The following is a 19552-nucleotide window of genomic DNA, read 5'->3' as shown; positions in this document are numbered from 1 at the left end:
TCACTATATCCTCACAGGCACAAGTTATGCGATAGGTTTTACAATTTGGAGCATAAGATAAGTTAGGAATTTGGGTTCTTTGCCACCCTGTGTCGTCCAGTGCTCGCCTGACCATTGGACCTAGATCACCTGCACCATGACCTTGGTGGACCGCCAATGTAATGTGAGGGGTTGAATTTTCTTCCACATTGTACCAAGGCAGTTGTTCATCAGTTAATTTCACAGCCGCGGCTACACCTTCTGGTCCGATGTAGATGTCATGTGTTTGCACATTCCACGTCTGACCTTCAAGATCAGATTGAAATAATTCACGATAGGTGTCGTCATTCTCTTTATCATAAAACAGGGTAACGTGGTAAGGGTCGCGCGGAGGGGAGTAAACTGCCAAGCTCATTATCCAGGGTCTCCACAGCTGAAATTGCCTCAGAACATCCTCTTTCACTAGTCTTCCCCAGTAGATATTGACTTTTGCTCTTTCACAGTCTTGAAGCAGGTATTGAGTCTTTGAACTTGTTCCCAGGCACGGAAAATGCTGGCCCCCTGGCAGAGTCACAGATAATCCATCTGCTGAACATGTGATTGTGGCGCCCAACTTCACGAGCAGGTCCCTGCCCATAAGATTTACTGGCGCTTGCGATGACACCACATAGTTGTGTTTCAAAGTCTGCTTGCCCAGCTTTGTCAAAGCTGGGTCAGTCACTGGCAGAGTTGTCGGGATCCCGGAAAAACCCACCACGTTCACTGTGTGGCAGGACAACGTTGCACTGTCTGGTGCTGCTCTCAAGGTTGAATATGTTGCTCCAGTGTCTACTAAGAAGGGCAATTCTGTCCCTTCTACAGTCATTAACAGCATGGGATCTGCCATCACCATACTGTTTGGTCCCTCCGGGTCCCTTCAGTACTGGTCCTCCCCCCAGTCAGCCACTGGATACTGCGCGGCTGGTGCTGCACTCGGGTTTGGGGCCTGATATGCTCCCCTAGAGCCATCTCTTGCTCTCGGAGCTCCACGTGCCTGGGATTGGTAGCCTCTTCTTTGATTGTTCTGACGACGTTCTGGGCAATTTCTGTTCCAATGACCCTCTGCTCCACACCTCCAACAGACATTCCAAGGCACACTGCTGAGATTCCCCGTGTCACGAGCTCTTTGTACTCCCCCCGCTGAGCCACCACGCCCTCTGTACGATCCACCGGTTCCCCAATTCCCTGTGGGTTGGTTCTGCCTTGGTGCATTGGCGGGCCATCCGTCATTAGTGCAGGGACCCGGGCCACTATCTGGCCATTCAGGCCCAGGACCAGGCTGGGTCGCAACTATCATAATTTTTTCTGTTTTTTCTTTTTCCTCTTTTTTCTTTTCGCTGGCTTTGTTTCTGGCCTCCACCAACTGTAGTTTGAGTAGAGACGCTTGTGCCTCCTCCAACTCTTTTTTCTGCTTGTTCGCCCTGTCCTGCTCCAGCTGCAAACGATGTGAGACGTGTCTTTCCCACTGCACCGAATCTGCTACGGCAAAATCTGGGTTTTTCTGTAGATCTTCTGTGACCTGGTTTGGCAGCCCTGCCAGCACCGCTGAGCGAAACCACGCCCGATGCTCACCTTCTCTACCCGGATGGGTACCTGTTTCTAACAACCACTGATCTCTGGCTTTTTCTAAAAACTCTCTACACTGTAAAAACTGTGACTAGAGGTTACTTAAAAAAGTTATGGCAACAAAGTGACACTTGAAATAATTAAGTAGATTTTAATTTCAAAAGATTTATGTAAAATGTAGAGAAAATGTTAATTAATTTCAAATAGAAAACAAAAGTAGATATTAATAGAATTAAACTGTAAATATGTGTTGGATTTAGGGTCAAAATCTCAAACTGAAGGTTGAAATTGCCCAACTTTACCAAAAAAAATAATTGATATGAAATAAGTCTCTGAGAAAAATTACTTTGAATTTACTAACTATCTGGCAAAGGTTTAGTAAAAACTTCCTAAAATATCCATTATAAAGAAATGAAATCTTGTTTTTTCAGTAAAACTCAAATTGGATTCAATAATTTTCCAAATAAACCTTAAAAATAATGACTGAATAATAAGAGAAAATGAAATGAATTTTACTTATTTTCTGAGTAAAATGAATCAATTTCACAAAGAAAACATCAAAACAGTAATTTGTTTTATTGTGGAAAATAACACACACAGTAATTTATAATATAACATTTTTCTGCTCGTAACTGCTTAACTTGAAAACTGAAAAGATAGCTGCATCTAAAACAGACAAACCAAAGGTTTTCAGTGAGCTTACTTCCCTTTCATTCTTTCAGAGTCCTCGTTTAAGCCAATAACTTGTTCTTGAGGCTGTTCACTTTTGGTGAGAGCTTAGCACAATCCAGTTCAAGGAAAAGTTTCTGGAATACTTCCAAGGTGTATTTTAGCTCTTTGGGATAGGCAAGATCGACTGCATATGTCAATCCAACCAGCATTGCACATGCTCTTGGAAAATTGCCCAGAGCAGGCATAACTCTCACACCCTCCAGCACAATGCCAATGTCATCCTCCTCAGATCCAACAGCCTTGATTTTGTAGATTTTCATCCTCTGTTCAGAAAGATCTTGTGACCCACCATCCTCATCAGCATCCTGAAACAACAAACACATGGGTTTTCTGACTGTAGTTGCACACATGAAATATTTCCTGGACACATCCTGTAGCTGAATGACAAATAAAACATGATAATGCCTCAAATTATTTGAAACTTGACAAACACATATGAATAACAAAAACAGAATAATGTTTCTACTTCAACACTTACACTGTACTCTTTGATCAGTTGATCAATGGACTCCCCAAGGTACACCATCAAGCACTGAATAACCAGATTTCTGGTTATGTTATTGCTAGGATTGCTTGGTGACTGAAAATGAGCAAGAATTCCAAAAATTACCATCAGATAAGTGACCATTTATTAAGACAAAACTGTGAGAATTGGCAGTATAAAAAAAAACTGTTAAATATCAAATTATCATCACATGGAGCATTATGTGCGATAATTAGCTGATGTTAATGCACATGCCTGGGTGCTGACAGTCAACACAAAGGTATTGTCAACATGCTTGTAAGCTTCAATCTTTAAATGTGTCGTTTTAGTAAATTACATTAATTTAGTCATTTAGTTTTTTATCTAATTTAGTTTATGTTCGTCAGAAAGGGTTTTTCCTTCTTGGGACAAAACAAAAACCCAGCAATACCTGTACTTGTGTTTTTTTGTTTGTTTTTTGTTTGTTTTTTTACTAAGAATAGACATGTATTTAAAATACAATTAAAACATGAAACCCATAATTGTGTTGTTAATTATATCAGTGACGTCCTGGCGTCCTCTTGCACTGACAAAAACATGCAAACAAATTAGTGGAGCTGTGCACCATGCAAATGAAATTTGACAAAAAAATTCTTTAAATAAAATTCCAAGCTGAAATGTCAGTGGAAAATACCTTGGCTATGATAGCCTGCAACTTCAATCCCATGGCTCCCCCCTTGGAATGGAAAAGGGCCAACAGTTTGGGAGTGTACTCATCCAGCATGGACATGAATTTGGGTTCAAGGTGTACCAGGGTGATCCTGTAGAACTCATCCTGCAGCTGAACGACAAAAAAAAACCATGATGCAGCCTCAAATTATTTGAAGTTTGAAAGATTACATTAAAAAAAACCAAAAGCCCACCCAAAATGAATTTGGAACTCACATGAGATGCCTCAAACAATGCTGGCCATCTGGCTTTGATGTCTTCAATGCTGGGGGACAGGTTGACAATTTCATGTCGTCTATGTGCAAATGTTTTAGCCATTTTTTCTTTTATCACTTTGTTGTTGTCTCTTTTCTTGACTTCAGTAAGCAACTGAATTCTCTCTTCTTCTTGACTGTCCTCATCTTCACCTGCTGGATATGGCGGAAGGTAATTTACCTCTGCTTTCCGAGGCTTTTTCACTTTATTTGCAGACTTCTGGTCACCTGGACTCTTGTGTTTCATGGCATTGCATGTCAACTCAGGAACACCAAACCCTCTAAGTTTTGTACGATAATTGGCCATCTTGTATTTGATGCTTTGTTGCCAACCATAATAACCTGAGAAAGAGCCAGGTTCCTTGAGACAAGGGTATTTTGTCACAAGTGCCTCAGCAACATAACTAACCTGTGCACTTGAAGGATAGGCCGTAAATGTAAATATAGTTTCAGCCAACTTCTCAAGAATATCAGTCTTTACTTTGGAGGTGGGCAGAAGATTTCCATTCTTTTTATACTCCTCAGTGGCTCTTTCCAGGTACATCTCAGTTTCATATGCAAACTGTGGAATGGGGAACTGTTTCGGCCAGGGCTCACAACGTTCTGTGGTCTTCTGCCTTTTGAGAATAATGGTGTCCTGAGAAGAAGTAGTTGCAGCAGAGTCTGCATTGGATACAACTGACTCAGCATATGAGGAGTCATAGTCAGACAGTTGGCCAGAGGGGCTGCCAAAACTGTCATCAACCGGAGTCAAGCTTATCATGACCGGGGTGATGCCAACAACCTTCACAGTGTCTTTGTCTTTTATCTGGTCAGCTCTGTGAAGAGTGAAGTAGTCCTGGAATTCTGGGTCAAAATACTGAAGACTGAAGTCTTTTGAAATCCCAAAAGTATCCTTCACAACACTCTGCAGCTCCTCCAATGTTGGTGGGATCCCTGATGGAAGAACCAACTTCTCGATTTGGTCATCAATAATTACACGAAGCTTTGCCTCCATCTTGTTCAACCTAGAATAAAATGTAAATGGGCAGAGTTAAATTTCCCTTCAATTAAATAAAATTAGTTATTACTTTTCATTTATACAATAGTTGAGATATAAAACTATAAAACAAAAAGCACACTTCAACACACCAAATGTTGCAAATAACAAATACTTGGGAGATGTACATGTTATCAAGTTTTTGTTGTTGTCGTTTTTTTTTTTTACCTATTATTCACAGCAGATGTAACGTTTCAGGGTTACCAAGCGTTTTCTTCCCACATTGTAAGAAGCCAAGGGCCACATGTCACCAAGTTTCTGCTGCTCCAAAAGACTGATCTTGCCAGTGTCCTCCAGTTGAAAAGATCTCAGATGCTCTACATACCATGCAGCAAGTAACTTCACAATGAAATATACACAATTGTCCAAAACGACTATCTGTATTATCTCAGCAAAGTCTGGTAGTCCACATGTTGAACCATTAGACAGGATCATCCCAGCAGTGTATCTTGTTCCACTGTAGGTGACAGTGGTGGCAAGCTGCACACAAGTCAGAGATGGTGATCTTGCTCTTAAATCTGCCTGTATGTCTGGATGCAGCACATCTACAGGCATTCTGGATATTTTTGTGACAAGCAGGGCAGGTTTCACCTCTTTTGATTGCATGTGGTATGCCATCATCATTTGATGCCTTGTAGAAAGGGTCAGCAACACATTTTTGAAATTGTTAGTGTGTCTCACAACTTGCTTGAAAAATCTGTGTTTCGCCTCAAAGCGCATTGTCCATACTCCAACCAATGGCCCATATTTTTCTATTACAGCAGGGTAGTGCTCCAAAAAATGGTGTTTTGGTGTGAGCCTTTGATCAGGAAAAACTTCCAAATATCTGACACGATGTTCAGATATTTTAAATTCAAGGTAGGCAATACTTTGTGTTGTGTGAACAGGGGCAACCACTAACTCAACAATGTCCTTCAAAGTCAGAAGAAGTTGCCAAACAGGATCATCTTCAGGTACACGTAAACCAACAAGGAGAGGCAACAAACGTATTAGGGCCCAGTTTTCATGAGCATTTCCTCCCACAGTTTTGCGACCAGCAAAATTTGAAGGGATTGCTTGTGGACTGTTCAATTTGTCTGAGCCCTTATATGGAAAACATGTGATTATATTATTCAGTTCAGTCAAACTGAAGTAGTGCTTCTTCAAAAAAACTTGAAAACACAATGCTAACTCTCTTGGCACTATTCCCTCAAAAAGGTCATGAAGGACATCTGGTGGGTATCCAGACACAAAGTGAAAATTATTAAGTTGATCAGTTAATGGACATGACCGCTTTAAGCCAAAATGAGGCACTAAATTTGGATTTTCTTTGACAGCTTGTACGTGTAAATCATAGTCATCCTTTTTTCGAAGTGGGAAGACCCCAGACCGTACTTCATATGTCTGGTACTCTGAAGAATGTCCAAGGCAAAATCTACAAACATATGGCCCGTTAAAACTTTCAACAAGTCCACTAATTGCATGAGCACCAAGGTTATCAGCTACAACACAGTGTAGGGCGCCTTTAATATTTCTCCCTAAACATGAAATAAAAACCCCCTCCTGTTCAAGAGTGACAAGATCTTTCAAAAGTGGATCCAATACTACTTTGTATTCAAACTGTTTCACATCAACAGATTTGCAAAGTAAAGCTAGTTGTATTGATGTTAAGGCAGACTGTAATCTCAATGGCAAATTGGCCAAAACCCAATAAACTGCAGTTATTTTATGTTTTTTTCGAGAGGTTCCTAATGGGTTACACACCTCAAATTCATCAACATAAATTATTATAGAGAGTCTTGTTTCTTCTACAGCATAAAAGTCATTGTCCTTAAAACACGTACCATCAAAAATGGACTCAAAATGCCCAGTGCTACTTGAGCACCTCGAAAAGGCTTCCACTGCAATATCTTTGTTCTTCAGTACTTCTTGCAAAGTCTTTAGAACTGGTACATATTGAAAGCTCTTTTTTTGTTCAGCATCAAGAATATATTCAATAGGATCCACAAACTGGAAATGCTCCTTAAAGTACTTATTTCTCTTAAAAGCTGAACCAAGTGGCCCGCCTGCTCCAAGAGCTCTGCTAATGGGATGAGAGCTGCACAACTGTTCAGCCAAGTCCTTTATGATAGTGTGGTCAACTGTGCATTTGTTAGATTTCAGTGCTGAATCAATTATATTTTTAACCGCCTCCACAGATGCTGAAGAAGAAATATAGAAGAGATCTTCAACCAAAGCATTAATGCACCTCACTGAAACATTGTAAGTGCTTTCTAACTTGAGTAGAAGTAAGCCAAGTCCTTGAAGAACAGTACAAGATGCACTTTCTGGATCAACATCACTAGAGCATTCATCACTGTTGAGTTCAGGGACATCAGAATGGTCAGTGTTCTGACTAGGATGACTTTCCAAGACTTCTTTCTTAAAATCAGTTAAGGAACAACATGTATGTCTCCTGCCTTTGTGCTTTAGAAATGTATTGTATATATTTGTGCGAAAGTCACATCCATTAAAAACGCAAAATACAGTTTCGTGTCTCTTCAAGTGATTTCCTATATGCTGAAAATAGTCCTTCTGAGTAGAGCAAAAAGCAGTGCAAGCCAAACACTTAAATGCAGTGATCACTCCAGGCCTTGGACTCTCTTCAGCGGTATGGTATCTGGACAAATGTGTGCGAAGGGCTCCTTGTGTTTTAAATGTGCAAGGACAACTGCCATACAGACATGGCTGGTGCTGTCCACGACCAAATGTTGCGTGTTGCAATCTGTAATGACGTAGAAGATTCCCCTTTGTAGTAGAAAAAGATTTGCATATCTTACACTGCCATCCCATTTGCCAGGTCCTAAAGTGATGGAAAAATATATATCTAAGAATCTAAATAGTTTTTCATGACAAATGTAAGAGCATGGGTATCTATACACATTTGATGTTGAGATTATAGAGAAGAAGAAAAAAATCCTACAAATAATAAGCAATTATTTTCTACTTATTGTTTTTACAAAAACAAATAAGTTAGATTAAGTGGGGTCAACTTGGTAATTTCATGCCGCTTCAATTTCAAAACCATTAGTTTAATTTAATATAACATGTTATCACAACTTACTTTATAATGCACAGTCTAGATGCTGATCAGGTGAATTTAAGTTGAGGGATCTTCCATTACCTGAAAGGAAAGCAACATTATCATTAATCTCAGCCAAACCGATTTACTCACGAACAAATAAAACACTGAAAAAAACCCCAACAATAACATTTTTAGGTTGTCTAAGTGACTTATACATTACGTTTAAACTGAGTAGCAAAACCCCGCGGTGATCTGAAAATGATGTGCGGGGAGTTGTGCCGTTCTCAGCGGCTTCAGTGACACTCGAGCTCCCGGCTTGCTATCGAGCTGGTGGGTAGCAGATGCTCCGAAAACGTCGAAGCACTTTTGCAAACATGCGATATCTTGATAAACCGAGCAGATATTTGATGTTTACACAGCTACTTTCGCGCCTGAAAATATGTTAAAAGTTTATTTTGTGACCCAGAAAGATTACTAAGAGTAATTTTAAAACTTAGTAGCGGCCGCCATTATTGGAAACTGGAGTTCGAAAAACTGACTGTGGCTGACAAAATGACTCACGACTGACCGCAAAACCTTTTCATGAACTTTTAAACGTGGATGAAAGACGTTAAAACTCATCGGAATATACCGTTGATATTTTTTAATACGGTAAAACATGTGGTTAGTTAAAGCTGTTCAGTAACACAGTCGTGAAGGCTTGGAAAGTGACCTTGTGCTAGCAGTCCACTAACTGCCATTTGTGTAAAAATACGATACTATCATTACAGTGATGATTATTAATAAAATTTCGACGTATCATACTGTTTAAAACCTTTACTCAAAACCGATATACGTTATTGTTTAAACCGTGTCTTATATTTGAACAAATTAAGAAGTCTTACCTCTGACAAAATGGAGACGTCCACTCATGAAGCGCGTGTGTCCTGCACGTGGCACAAAGGATTATGGGCGGAAGTGTACAATGATTAAAATGAAAATGCTTTCATCAGTTAAATCTATTAGATTTCTTAAATTTTTTTAGTACTCAAACATTTTTTTAAAATCTACTCAACAAACCATTGCTGAATTTACCCCAAACAAAACTGTGTAAATTTAAATAACTGAACATCTCAAAATTGTTGAATTTTGCTTAGATTTGATTAAAACTACTCATACACGTTTTTACTGAGTAATAATTACTATTACTCTCCTATTAGATTCTAATTAACCCCAATCACAGTTTTTACAGTGTAGGTGTGTTTTGGGGGTCCCAAATTATTTTAGGTATGGCTCCTGTATTAGGGGTTGGGTACTTTTCACGGACTGCGTCAGACAAAGCACATTGCACTTCATGATAAGGCAAATCATTTGCATGGCGAGTTGTGCGAGCTATAGCCTCTACATCTGCTAGCCCACCACCGAGCATACACCGCGCAGAAATGGCGCGAAAATCGCCAATCGCAAGCTCCTCTCCTTCTGTTAGTCTGCCTAATTCACGCAACCACCTTGCTCCGCCCCCAGTTATAGGTGGAAGCTGTTTAACCAATGCCTCCAAATCTCTTACTTTGTATGCGCGGTACACTGGTTCATTTTTTGCACCAGCCACTAAAGGCAAATTATAATGAGTGCCCGCAGCTTTTTCTGCTTTGGTCACAGTTTTACACTGTCCCAATTTTCCCTTACCTTTTGAACTCTTAAAAATAGGCCTCCTCTGTCCCTGCTCTTTTTTCACCTGTCTTGACCTAAGATTCCTGGCTATACTTGGTTCTGACGCGACTCCTCCTCTGTCGTTATCTTCATCATCTTCTTCCTCCTCTGTGGTAGATGAATCATTGTCGCTCTCCTCTTCTGCCATGCTTTTGGTCATTTTGTCCTTTACGGTCTTCAGTGTATTTAATACTTCCAATAGCCCTTGCGGGGCTTCAAGCATTCGTCCGAATACTTCTCCTGCCCATGTGTCTGACTTGGCCATTGCTTTGGAGTGTTTTGACCTGGTTTGGGCCTGCTCTTCTCTTGCTGGTGTTGGCAGTCCGATGAAAGCCGGTTGTGCCATCCTTTCCACCGGTGAAATCATTTCCTCGTTTGTTGGGGTCCAATCCGCTTCTCCAGTCTGGTCCGGCAGGCTCTCTCTTGATGCTTCGGCTTTTGGCCTGTCTCCTCCCTCATGTGAACAAGAAGGCAAAGGCAAGCCTTCCTCTGCGGCTGATGTTATCTCTTTCCCTTCCCCATTCAGGGACTGACATTTAACTGTCATAGGCCCTTCATTATGAAACACCCGTGGTGCTCTGGTGTATTCAACATCAGCTACTCCTCCCACAACCACTGCCGTCTGTCCATCGGGGCCTTGAACTTGTCCTCCTCTGAGGGTCATTACAGGCATGACATATTGTCGTCCTACGGCATTAGATGTTAATGTGGCCCAAGGAAGAATCTCTGCTGTGTGATACTTGTTAGCATCTCCTGGTTTTGGAATCCAGTTCTTCATTTGGTCTTCCAGCTTCTTATTTTGGTCTTTCAGTTGTTTCAAAGCCTCCATTATGCTTTCCATATCTTCTGTTTCAGGTGTGTCCTCCTCCTCCATCCAGGAAGATGCTCCATTCCACAAGAACATCCACTTGCAACACTTTGCATGTGTTTGCTGTAGTTTCTTGATTTGTTGTTTAATCTTCCAGTTAATTGAACGTTTCTCTGCCTCGGCTTGCAGTTGTTCCAATTGCTGCTCACATCTCTCTCCTTCTATTTTGAGCACAAGACTTAGGGCTATTTTGTCATCCAGCCCTCTCTGTTGGGAAGCAATAAGCTTGTTTAGCTCAGCTTCCATTGCTTTGCCTTCCTTCTCAGCTAACTTTGTTGATCCAGGGGAAGCTAAGCGAATAGCTTTTTTTAACTGTTGCTGCTGCTCCTTTAGAGGCTTATAGCCTCTGTGCCCAGTAGGTGTCGTGTTCGGGCCGTCAGCCATTATCCTAGAACACAAGCTTACCTCCCTTTTTGTGACGTTATACGGCTCCTCCTTCTGGATCACTCCGCAATGTCTGCCTGTTAGCTTTCAGAATTACTTTCGCTCCTCCCAGGGTCACTGTCTCCTTGTGATCTGCTTGGTAAGACATACAGCCAACGCAGTGTGTCAAGACTTAACCAAGCCTCTTTCAATATTCACTTTTAATAACTACTTTTCACTCTGTAACATAAATGTTATAAACTCATACACACTGCATGTTAACTTTGGGGCACAAAACAATAACACAGCTCGAATGCATTCACACAGCCTTAAATTTTTCACAGAAAATTGCTCCAAAGCAATATCATGTTTGCTCACAAACTAACAAATTCACTGTGTTGTTTACCGAGCGAGGGAGCAATGGACCAATTAATTCCAAACTCTTCAATAATTAGCTGTATAGCTCGCTCTACTTCAATGCCAAACCATAGTACTGTGATTAGCTTTATTCAAATCAAATCTATGTTTCAAAGCCTTTCAAATGCACACCCACACACACAATTTCAACCACGCACTCTCAAGCACACATTTGTCTCCTTTAAATCTACTAATCGCTTGGAGACATCTCCACAGATAATTACATTATTTCCCAAGCAAGCATATCAAAATCAAAACCGTCTAGTACCGACTCTACCATAGCCTGAGCAAAGTGGGCGGCCTCTGTGGGCTCCCAATTTGGATCATTTTCATGCTCAGTCATCTCCTTTAAGCCTTGAAATAAAAATAGGCAACGTTGTATATAGGCATTTAGCTCATGCAGCTCAATCACGGACCACACTGTCATCTCATAAGGTGAAACACCTTCCTCAGTCACTATGTGACATTTACAGGTCACCTCCAGTCGACCCTCTTCCTCTGCTATTTGTATGTTACAGGTTGCAAAATAAAGCACAGGCATGTTTGCTTATTCTATTTAAACAACGATTTAACAGTATTAAATGGGACTGTTTAGTGCATGGGACACAATATAATCATTTATTGTTGAAGGGACAAATGTCAAAAGGGGTTCTAACAGGTCCACTTTATTGCGTGCTCATAAATTATTGTTATCTGGGTCACTCACCCAATGTGCTTTATTGTTTGAAATTATTAATTATGTCACGCTTATTAGTGGCTCATATTTATTTAAGGCCTATGTTTGAACTTGACAACAAAGGCAGAGCATCATTTCATCCTTTCAGGGTGAAACACTCCACTTTCTCTGTGTCATGGCAGCTCAGAAAACTTCATGAACTTTACTTATTTAAAGATATGGCTTAAAATCAGTTGTGTTATCAGTATAAAATATTTAAGATTTAATTAAATTGTTTTCAATTGACTTACAGCAGCTTACTCTGATCTAGGAACACTCTCTTATGCTCCTCAAAAACTGAAGTTACTCAGTCTTAAATGCTTTTTACATTACATAAATCAACTGTGATTAACAAATAACCTTCTAGTGATTCCCACTTGGTTTAAAACATTCAAAAGCCTTCTAGGGACCTATTCTGATCATAACCTATGTGTTTGTAAGCTTGTTTGCATTTAACCCTCTGCACTCAAGGCATTTACTACACTTTATCAATCCGGACAGTCACGCCGAATGAAGCTTCTGACCTTCAAAGGCCGAGTGCCAACTCATTATAAGCACATTTGCAAGGTGTGTCTGAAAATTATTTAAACCACTCTTTTTAAATCAAAAACTATTTACATTGTTATAACATCAAAACCAGCAGCATATTTACAAACTTTCAGCAATAAAAAGCCTTCTGCTTATAAGGCTCACACACACTCTGGGCAGGAAGTGAAAAGCTCCGTTCTCCTCCCAGCCACACGCTCATTTGCATGTTCACACCGTCTAAAAATAGCTCGCAGCGCTGCAGCTGCGCTCTCATCACACACAGGGTCACACAAAGCTCAGATAGAATTCTATTCACAAAAGACGTCTTATATTTACAATCACTGACAGGCCTGACAGATTCAGCACCTAACAAATTTCGACAAATTTAAATTAACGGGTCCAACCGAAGAAAGTTTCACTTTTTTGTAATCAATCAAACAGTATCTGTTACTTCTGGGAACAGTTTCTGACCTAACTTCTAAATCCCTAACTCAATTTAACTTTGTCCAAACAAGCACATGACACCGTTTTAAACGATGAGGAGTCTCGGTAACTCCTAGCTTATTTCGGGATGCCCTGTACCCCACAGTTAAACCAAAACTGAACTACCCCTGTTCGCCGACAGGTCAAGACCGCGCGTCCACGGCCAGGAGGGGGCGTAACCCCCGGGCTATGTGCTTCTTAGCAGACTTCTGGGCTGCCGTCCTATAATAATTTTAACCTAACCGATTTTGAAAAATTTTACCATAACGGATCTCACCGAAGAAAGATAACTTTTTTACGACCAATTAAACAGTCTCTGTTACTTCTGGGAACAGTTTCTGTCCTAATTTGTAAAACTATTAACCAGTCTCTGTTACTTCTGGGAACAGTTTCTGTCCTAATTTCCCTACCAAACTACCTGAGCCTTCAGCTCAATATCCAGGGACTCAAACCCAACATTCTCTGTTACTTCTGGGAACAGTTTCATATTTCTTCAACTTCATTAAATACTCTTAAACAACTTTAACTGCATAACACACGGTGATTCTCATCAAAATCAAAACAGACACCCACCAGCAACGTCAGTGAGCAGGCTTTTAATTTAATGCAGCCCAATTTGGCACAATTTGGGAATCAACTCAACAGGCAGTGCCTTACCTTTTAGATGCACCCGGGAAGCTCACTCACATCAGATCCCTGGTCCGTGCCTGTCCGCTCGACAACCTCAGACCGTCCACACCTCACACGTCCACCCCAATACCACAGGACGAGCCCCCAAAATGTTATGGTTCAAAATATTGGAGATGGACACCAGAGGAAAAACCCACAATAACAACACTGGTCCGGTCGGGTTGAGTCAAACGATGATTTAATGATCACACACGTGGGAGATGGACACTGTATGCAGACAGTCTCAGATCTCATCTCAAAAAACACATCTCCATAGTTTTATGAAATCAGGGTATTAGAACGCCCCCTCATGCGTAGTGACAGGTGTAATACAATCAATGTTGACAATTTTATTTAACACAAAGAATAACATTGTCTCCTTCCCGAGGGCAGACGCTAACTGCCCCCCTTCTCCTGGAACCGTCTGTACCCTGCTGAGACACAACATGGCAACTACAAGGACTCTTTCATTTATTAAGACCATCAGTGTGTATTGCTCTAAATCAAGTATATAATATTAAATGAATATTGCTGGATCAGCTACTTCTACTTAAAACATAGTAAAACATGACTAAGCACAAAATCACCAAGAATGACATCTTATAAGTGCTGTGTAAGCGCGTGCGGCCTTCCAAGCTCAAAGCCTTTGCCCTCCATAGATCAGCCAGACTCGCGCTGGCTGTAGCTTTTAACCTTTAATTACCTTGAGCACAACTCTAGAATGAGCAACAAACTGCAATGTGTATGGAATGATCATGGTTACATCTGCAATGGAAATCATGTTATTATTCTGGTACCTGTAAAAAAAAAGATCAAACTAAAGTTATCACCATCACTGTAATGCAAAGAATAATGTAAGATCAAAAACTTCAATTTATGCTTAATGCAAAGCTGGTTATATACTTCTAATGAACTAATAATGGCATATTAAAATATTAAATGATAATGAGAAAAACATCCCCTCCTTATTCTACAACAAGTAGCCATATGAGACAGGCTACGAGTCCTAATAGTAATCCTCTGACACAGGCATGGGTTAGATTTTGGTTAGGTAGCTACCTAAGACAAAAGAAAATCCTGCCAGTAGATCTTAGAGTCCCCGTCTCCTTTGATGTTCCTGAAGCCTATGTAGAGCTGAAATCCTTTTTAACCTCCTTTAAATTGGAAGATCAGAGTTTGGACATTTTAACAAAACATCATTCTCTCATTTCAGTTGTGCAGGAGAGGGGAGAGGTGGTCCCAGTCAGAGGCCTCCCTATTGGAAAGGCCATAGAAGTGTGGCGTCTGACAAACCATCCCGTCCTTTCTAACAGGCTCCAGGATGTGTCCTGGATGGTGGCTCATGAGATTCTCCCAGTCAGGGCTGTCATGCACTCCAGAGGAATGTCGACAACAGAAATGTGTCCCCGACCGGGTTGTGGCGCGCCTGAGACGGTGAGGCACCTACTCTGGGAGTGCAGTGCTGCTATAGACCTGTGGGACATGGCCGGCTCCTTAAATTTCCCGTACTTACCAGCAAGGGAGGTCCTGACAGCAAACCTAATCCTATATGGGGTGAGCCAAGGAGTGAAAACGCAAAGAAAAGGCTTTGAAAAGCAGTGGCTCGCCCTTGCTGCTATAAAAGACGCCATTTGGACCTCCAGAAACTTGTTGGTGAGCAAGCACATGCAGATCCCCCCCGTGGCTGCTCTCCGAATGGCAACAGCAACAGTAAAAGAGATCTGTGCCAGAAATACTAAGTTGAGAGAGCAGCCGCAAAGAAGAATCGCCTCTGTGCCCATTCGGATGGAGGAGCCGGGTTCGCACATAGAAAGGTCTAAGCAGCAACAGCCTGGCTCTCCGGGAGAGGTCGGTGTGGAAGGAGCAAGTTGGGGAGAGTCCCCTCTGAGCACCGGAAGCTTGTAAGGGGTGGGATGGTTTTTTTTAAATAATTTAAATTCTCTATGGAAAAAAAAAAAAAAAGGAAAAAACATTTAAATATTTGTTTTCCTGTTGTATTTTAAAAGGGGATGGGAGATAATAAAGAAGTAATCCTTTTAAATGGGGTGGGCTTATGAAAAAAATGAGATGATGATGATGTTGTTATATGTCTGAGTATCAATAAAAATTTTTCCAAAAGAAAAAAAGCTGTTCTTATCAGTTTAATATCTGATACGCCCCCGATTTGGGGGCAACGTATTAAACGCATTTTTAGAACAGGGAGCCGAATAAGGGGCTCGCTCCGTTCGCTCCACGCATCGACCCGGTATTGCAGCGCCTCCGGGAACGGTGCCCCCTTTGCTGACTTTGTGCAAAAGCAAGAAAGCCAAACAAAGTAAGGTCGGCCAAACCAAGAGCCAGAAAGCAGCCGCAAGCGGCGAAAGTGCAGGGATAGAAGCTCAGAGAAATAAGGAAAAAAACTGGGAAGATAGCGAGGAGCTGAATATATTATTAAAGGAACAGGAGGTTTTGTTTCAGGAGAGGGCAAAAACAAGAATGTTTAAATTTATGCAGGAGGAGTATATGCAACAGGAGAAGTGCTCGGCCTATTTTTTTGCTCAAATGAAAAAGAAAGAGGAAAAAGGGAAGGGAAATCGGTTACTGGACGGGATAATATTTTGAAGATGGTAGAGGAGTACTACAGTTCATTGTTTGGTGTGGAAGAAGTAGATAGAGGGGCTCAAGAAATGGTTTTAGGTTTTCTGAAAGAGAGGTTACCAGAGGACGCAAGGAAGCTTTTGGAAAGGAGCATAACAAACCACGAACTATACGAGGCGATAAAGACAATGAAGAATAACAAGGTACCTGGGATAGATGGACTCACAAAGGAGTTTTACATCACCTTTTGGGATCTCATCGGAGACCACTTGTTGGAGGTATTTGAAGAAATGTGTGAAACGGGTAGAATGCCAAAGAGTATGAGGACGGGTGTGATAAGTTTTCTACATAAGAAAGGCTCACCTGCTGTGCTTTCAAATTATAGGCCTCTTTCAATGGTCTGCGTGGACTACAAAATTTTGAGTCGAACTCTAGCAAGACGCCTGGCCCGAGTCTTGCCTGCTATTATTAATGCAGACCAGACATGCGGGGTAAAGGGCAGGCAGATTGGTTGGAACTTACAATTACATAGAGATGTGCTTACATACATCGAAGAGAGGAACTTGACAACAATATGCGTAACACTTGATCAGGAAAAAGCTTTTGATAGGGTCAATCATGATTTCTTATGGAGGGTGATGAGAAATTTTGATATAGGAGGTAAATTTTTGAATTGGATAAGTATGATGTATACTGACATAATCTGCAAGATAAAGATAAATGGACACTTAACAGAGGAAGTACAACAAACGAGAGGGCTACGGCAGGGTTGCCCCCTGTCCGCCCTACTCTATGTTATATATGTAGAACCTTTAGCATGTGCAATAAGAGGAAACGAGAAAATTAGAGGAGTGCCCTTGCCAGGGGGGAGGTGTTGAAGATCTCCCAGTACGCTGACGACACAGTTCTTTACTTGGAAGATGATGGAAGTGTGAGGGAGATGATACGAACAATACAGACCTTTGAGAGCGCTGCGGGGTCAAAGGTCAATGAGGAGAAATCAAAATATACATTTTTGGGACGATGGGCAGGTAGGAGACAGACGCTTTGCGGGCTTTCTTTGTGTGAAGGGTCCATGCAGGTCCTGGGCATTGATTTTGGAAATCCAGCAAATTACAACTGGGATTTGAAGATAGCGAAGATCTTAAAGAAATTGGGGATGTGGTCAAAAAGAAAGCTCACTATAACTGGCAAAGTTTTGGCCGTAAAAGCTGACATCTTACCTGCCCTACTCCATTTGGCATATGTCTTTCCAATGCCACAGACTCATAGGAAGGTGCTAACACGGGGAATTTTTAAATTAATATGGGGGGGGTGGGGGTATGAATATGTAAAAGAACAACTATGTATCAGACAATATCAAAAGGTGGGAGGGATGTCCAATACATCCCTTTGAAATTGGATGTGATGTATTACAGTAACATATGTGCTCCTCTCCAGTCACCCCTTTCCTGTCAAAGTGGAACTCTGGAGCAGAGCAGGCGGGGCCTGAGATCTGCCCCTTCAGCCAAGCAAACAGGGCCTACCGTGACGCCGGAAGCCGGGACGAGGAGTCACTGCGGCTTCCTGCGAGGCCAAAGAAACACACACTCTGGCTTCTCTTCAAAACGTACAAGTCTTTCGCCTTTTACTAAAGACTTCCGTGGAGAGTGAGGCTAAGGAGTTGCACCTATTTTTGGCAGGGTCTGCCGTCTGGCTGGCCCCTCTCCTCGTTGTTCAAAAGAAGAAATAGAAGAAAGCGCGTGTAGCAGATTTCAAATGGTTGACTGCGTTGTGACGACAGACTGGCTGGAAACTGGATTTATTTCTAAAAGACAAAGTGCAGCAGCAAAATCAGTGTCACACAGCAACAGCAGGCCTCTCCTCATCCCAGTGTGGAGTCCATGCAGCTCTGCTTACAATATATAAAAGAAAATACAATCTATCAAAACAACGATTCTCCCAACAGCCACTTTAAAGTCAAATGTTATAGTGGGGTAAAACAGAGACAAATATGAAGCCACTAATAATAACTTGTAATATTTAAATCCCCACTAAGATGGATCAATTACACAATACATATTCAAACAACTTTAACTTTTCTCAACATGGCTGAAAATACTATGCAGTGTGCAGCCTCAGGTGATGAACTCATTATACACATAAAACATAACCTATACATTTACACATACCTAGAAGACAAAGTGCAGCAGCAAAATCAGTGTCACACAGCAACAGCAGGCCTCTCCTCATCCCTGTTTAGCACAAGTAAGGACCACATAAACGGATGGTGTAACAGATAAAACGCAGTTCCAATTACTATTTTTCTCGTTCAAAGCAATCAAAAACACTTTGGGAGCTTTTAGCCATGAGAACTAATAGTTAGCAAAGAAAAATACACCAAATTTAAATGTATAATTTAGTACAGGGAGAGGAGCTACAGAAAGTGTGCCTCACCAGTGTGGAGTCCATGCAGCTCTGGCTGGGAAACCCCACACACGCAACATGTTTACAAGTGGCGTCACACTGATTAATGCCCCACTTCAACAGTGACACGTGGAACCTTAGTTTTACATAAATTTAATTTACACAATAAAAAATAAATCAACTATATACAATACAGTTTTGAGAATGTTCACACTCAGTATATCTCAGCTACACGCACAGTTCCAGGAAGCTCCGCAGGCCTCTGAGGTACTGTAGGTGGGCGGAGATTTGAAGCGGCTCCCTCCCTGTGAGCCAAGTGAAAGAGCGCACCGTCACAAGCGAGAAGTGTCCCGAGAAGGCGGCTCAGCCAGGAACCTGCGGGAGGCCATCGCTTCTCGGCCTTTTGGCTAAGATCAAGTGTAGTAGCTGTTCTTATCAGTTCGCACTTGATTCTCGGTCTTAGGCTAGGACTGCGATCCTCTCCTTTGGGTGTCCGGGCGGTGAAACCTTGGGTATTTTCTGCAGCTGGAAGGTAGGTGGCGCTTATAGAATTTATTTATTGTACATTGAAAACTTTCCAGTGTTTTGTTTGTTGTTGTTTGATTGTATCAGGCGCTGCCTGATTTTGGGTGCCTCCGCCATGGCGGCTTATGCCAGCATGCGGAGGCACCACAGTGTGCGTTTCAACTTGGCTGAAAATGTTGGAGAACTACCTAAGATGTCCAGGTTGGATTTTTCTAGGAAGCTGATTCAACAGGTGCTGGGCTTCTCGCCAAATGACTTAAACTGCATCCTGACTCTGCCTTTCAACAGAGGTTTCGACGTAAGTTTTTGTTCAAGCGCTTTGCTAGAGGAGTTTTGGATGAGGTACGAGAATGTGAGACCACAATTTGAAATTTTCAATGTGGAGAAATTGACGGACAATACCTTGAAGACGGTAATTGTCAGAATGTTTAATGAAACGGTAAATGCCCAAGATATTTGTGTATGGTT

General features: G+C 41.5%; 1 protein-coding gene and 1 long non-coding RNA gene across 4 annotated transcripts; one reads left to right on the top strand and one right to left on the bottom strand.

Moving 5' to 3' along the window:
- Positions 1–2141: 2141 nt before the first annotated feature.
- Positions 2142–9073, bottom strand: LOC309688460 (uncharacterized protein). 3 transcript variants are annotated; one of them, XR_014271081.1, is made up of 7 exons: positions 8065–9073; positions 7884–7943; positions 4970–7622; positions 3725–4769; positions 3474–3620; positions 2795–2896; positions 2142–2621 (listed from the first exon to the last, which is right to left on the bottom strand). XR_014271081.1 is itself a non-coding variant. In XM_082504215.1 (7 exons), the coding sequence occupies exons 4-7, from the start codon at positions 4757–4759 to the stop codon at positions 2316–2318; spliced, it is 1590 nt and encodes a 529-aa protein (XP_082360341.1). In that variant the 5' UTR covers positions 4760–4769; positions 4970–7622; positions 7884–7943; positions 8729–9073; the 3' UTR covers positions 2142–2315. The 3 variants fall into 3 exon arrangements, 2 of the variants coding, with proteins under 2 accessions (XP_082360341.1, XP_082360340.1); XM_082504215.1 differs by having other exon boundaries at positions 8729–9073; XM_082504214.1 differs by lacking the exon at positions 4970–7622 and having other exon boundaries at positions 8729–9073.
- A 6460-nt stretch (positions 9074–15533) lies between these two features.
- Positions 15534–18046, top strand: LOC309687609. The gene is made up of 2 exons (XR_014270822.1): positions 15534–16431; positions 17594–18046. It is a non-coding gene; the product is annotated as an uncharacterized lncRNA (long non-coding RNA).
- The last annotated feature ends 1506 nt before the right edge of the window (positions 18047–19552 follow it).

Source organism: Aulonocara stuartgranti (genome assembly GCF_965226115.1).
Source record: "Aulonocara stuartgranti genome assembly, chromosome: 14".
Lineage (NCBI taxonomy): Eukaryota > Metazoa > Chordata > Actinopteri > Cichliformes > Cichlidae > Aulonocara > Aulonocara stuartgranti.
The sequence above is the reverse complement of the archived record's forward strand: the minus strand, read 5'-3'. Positions and strand labels throughout refer to the sequence as shown.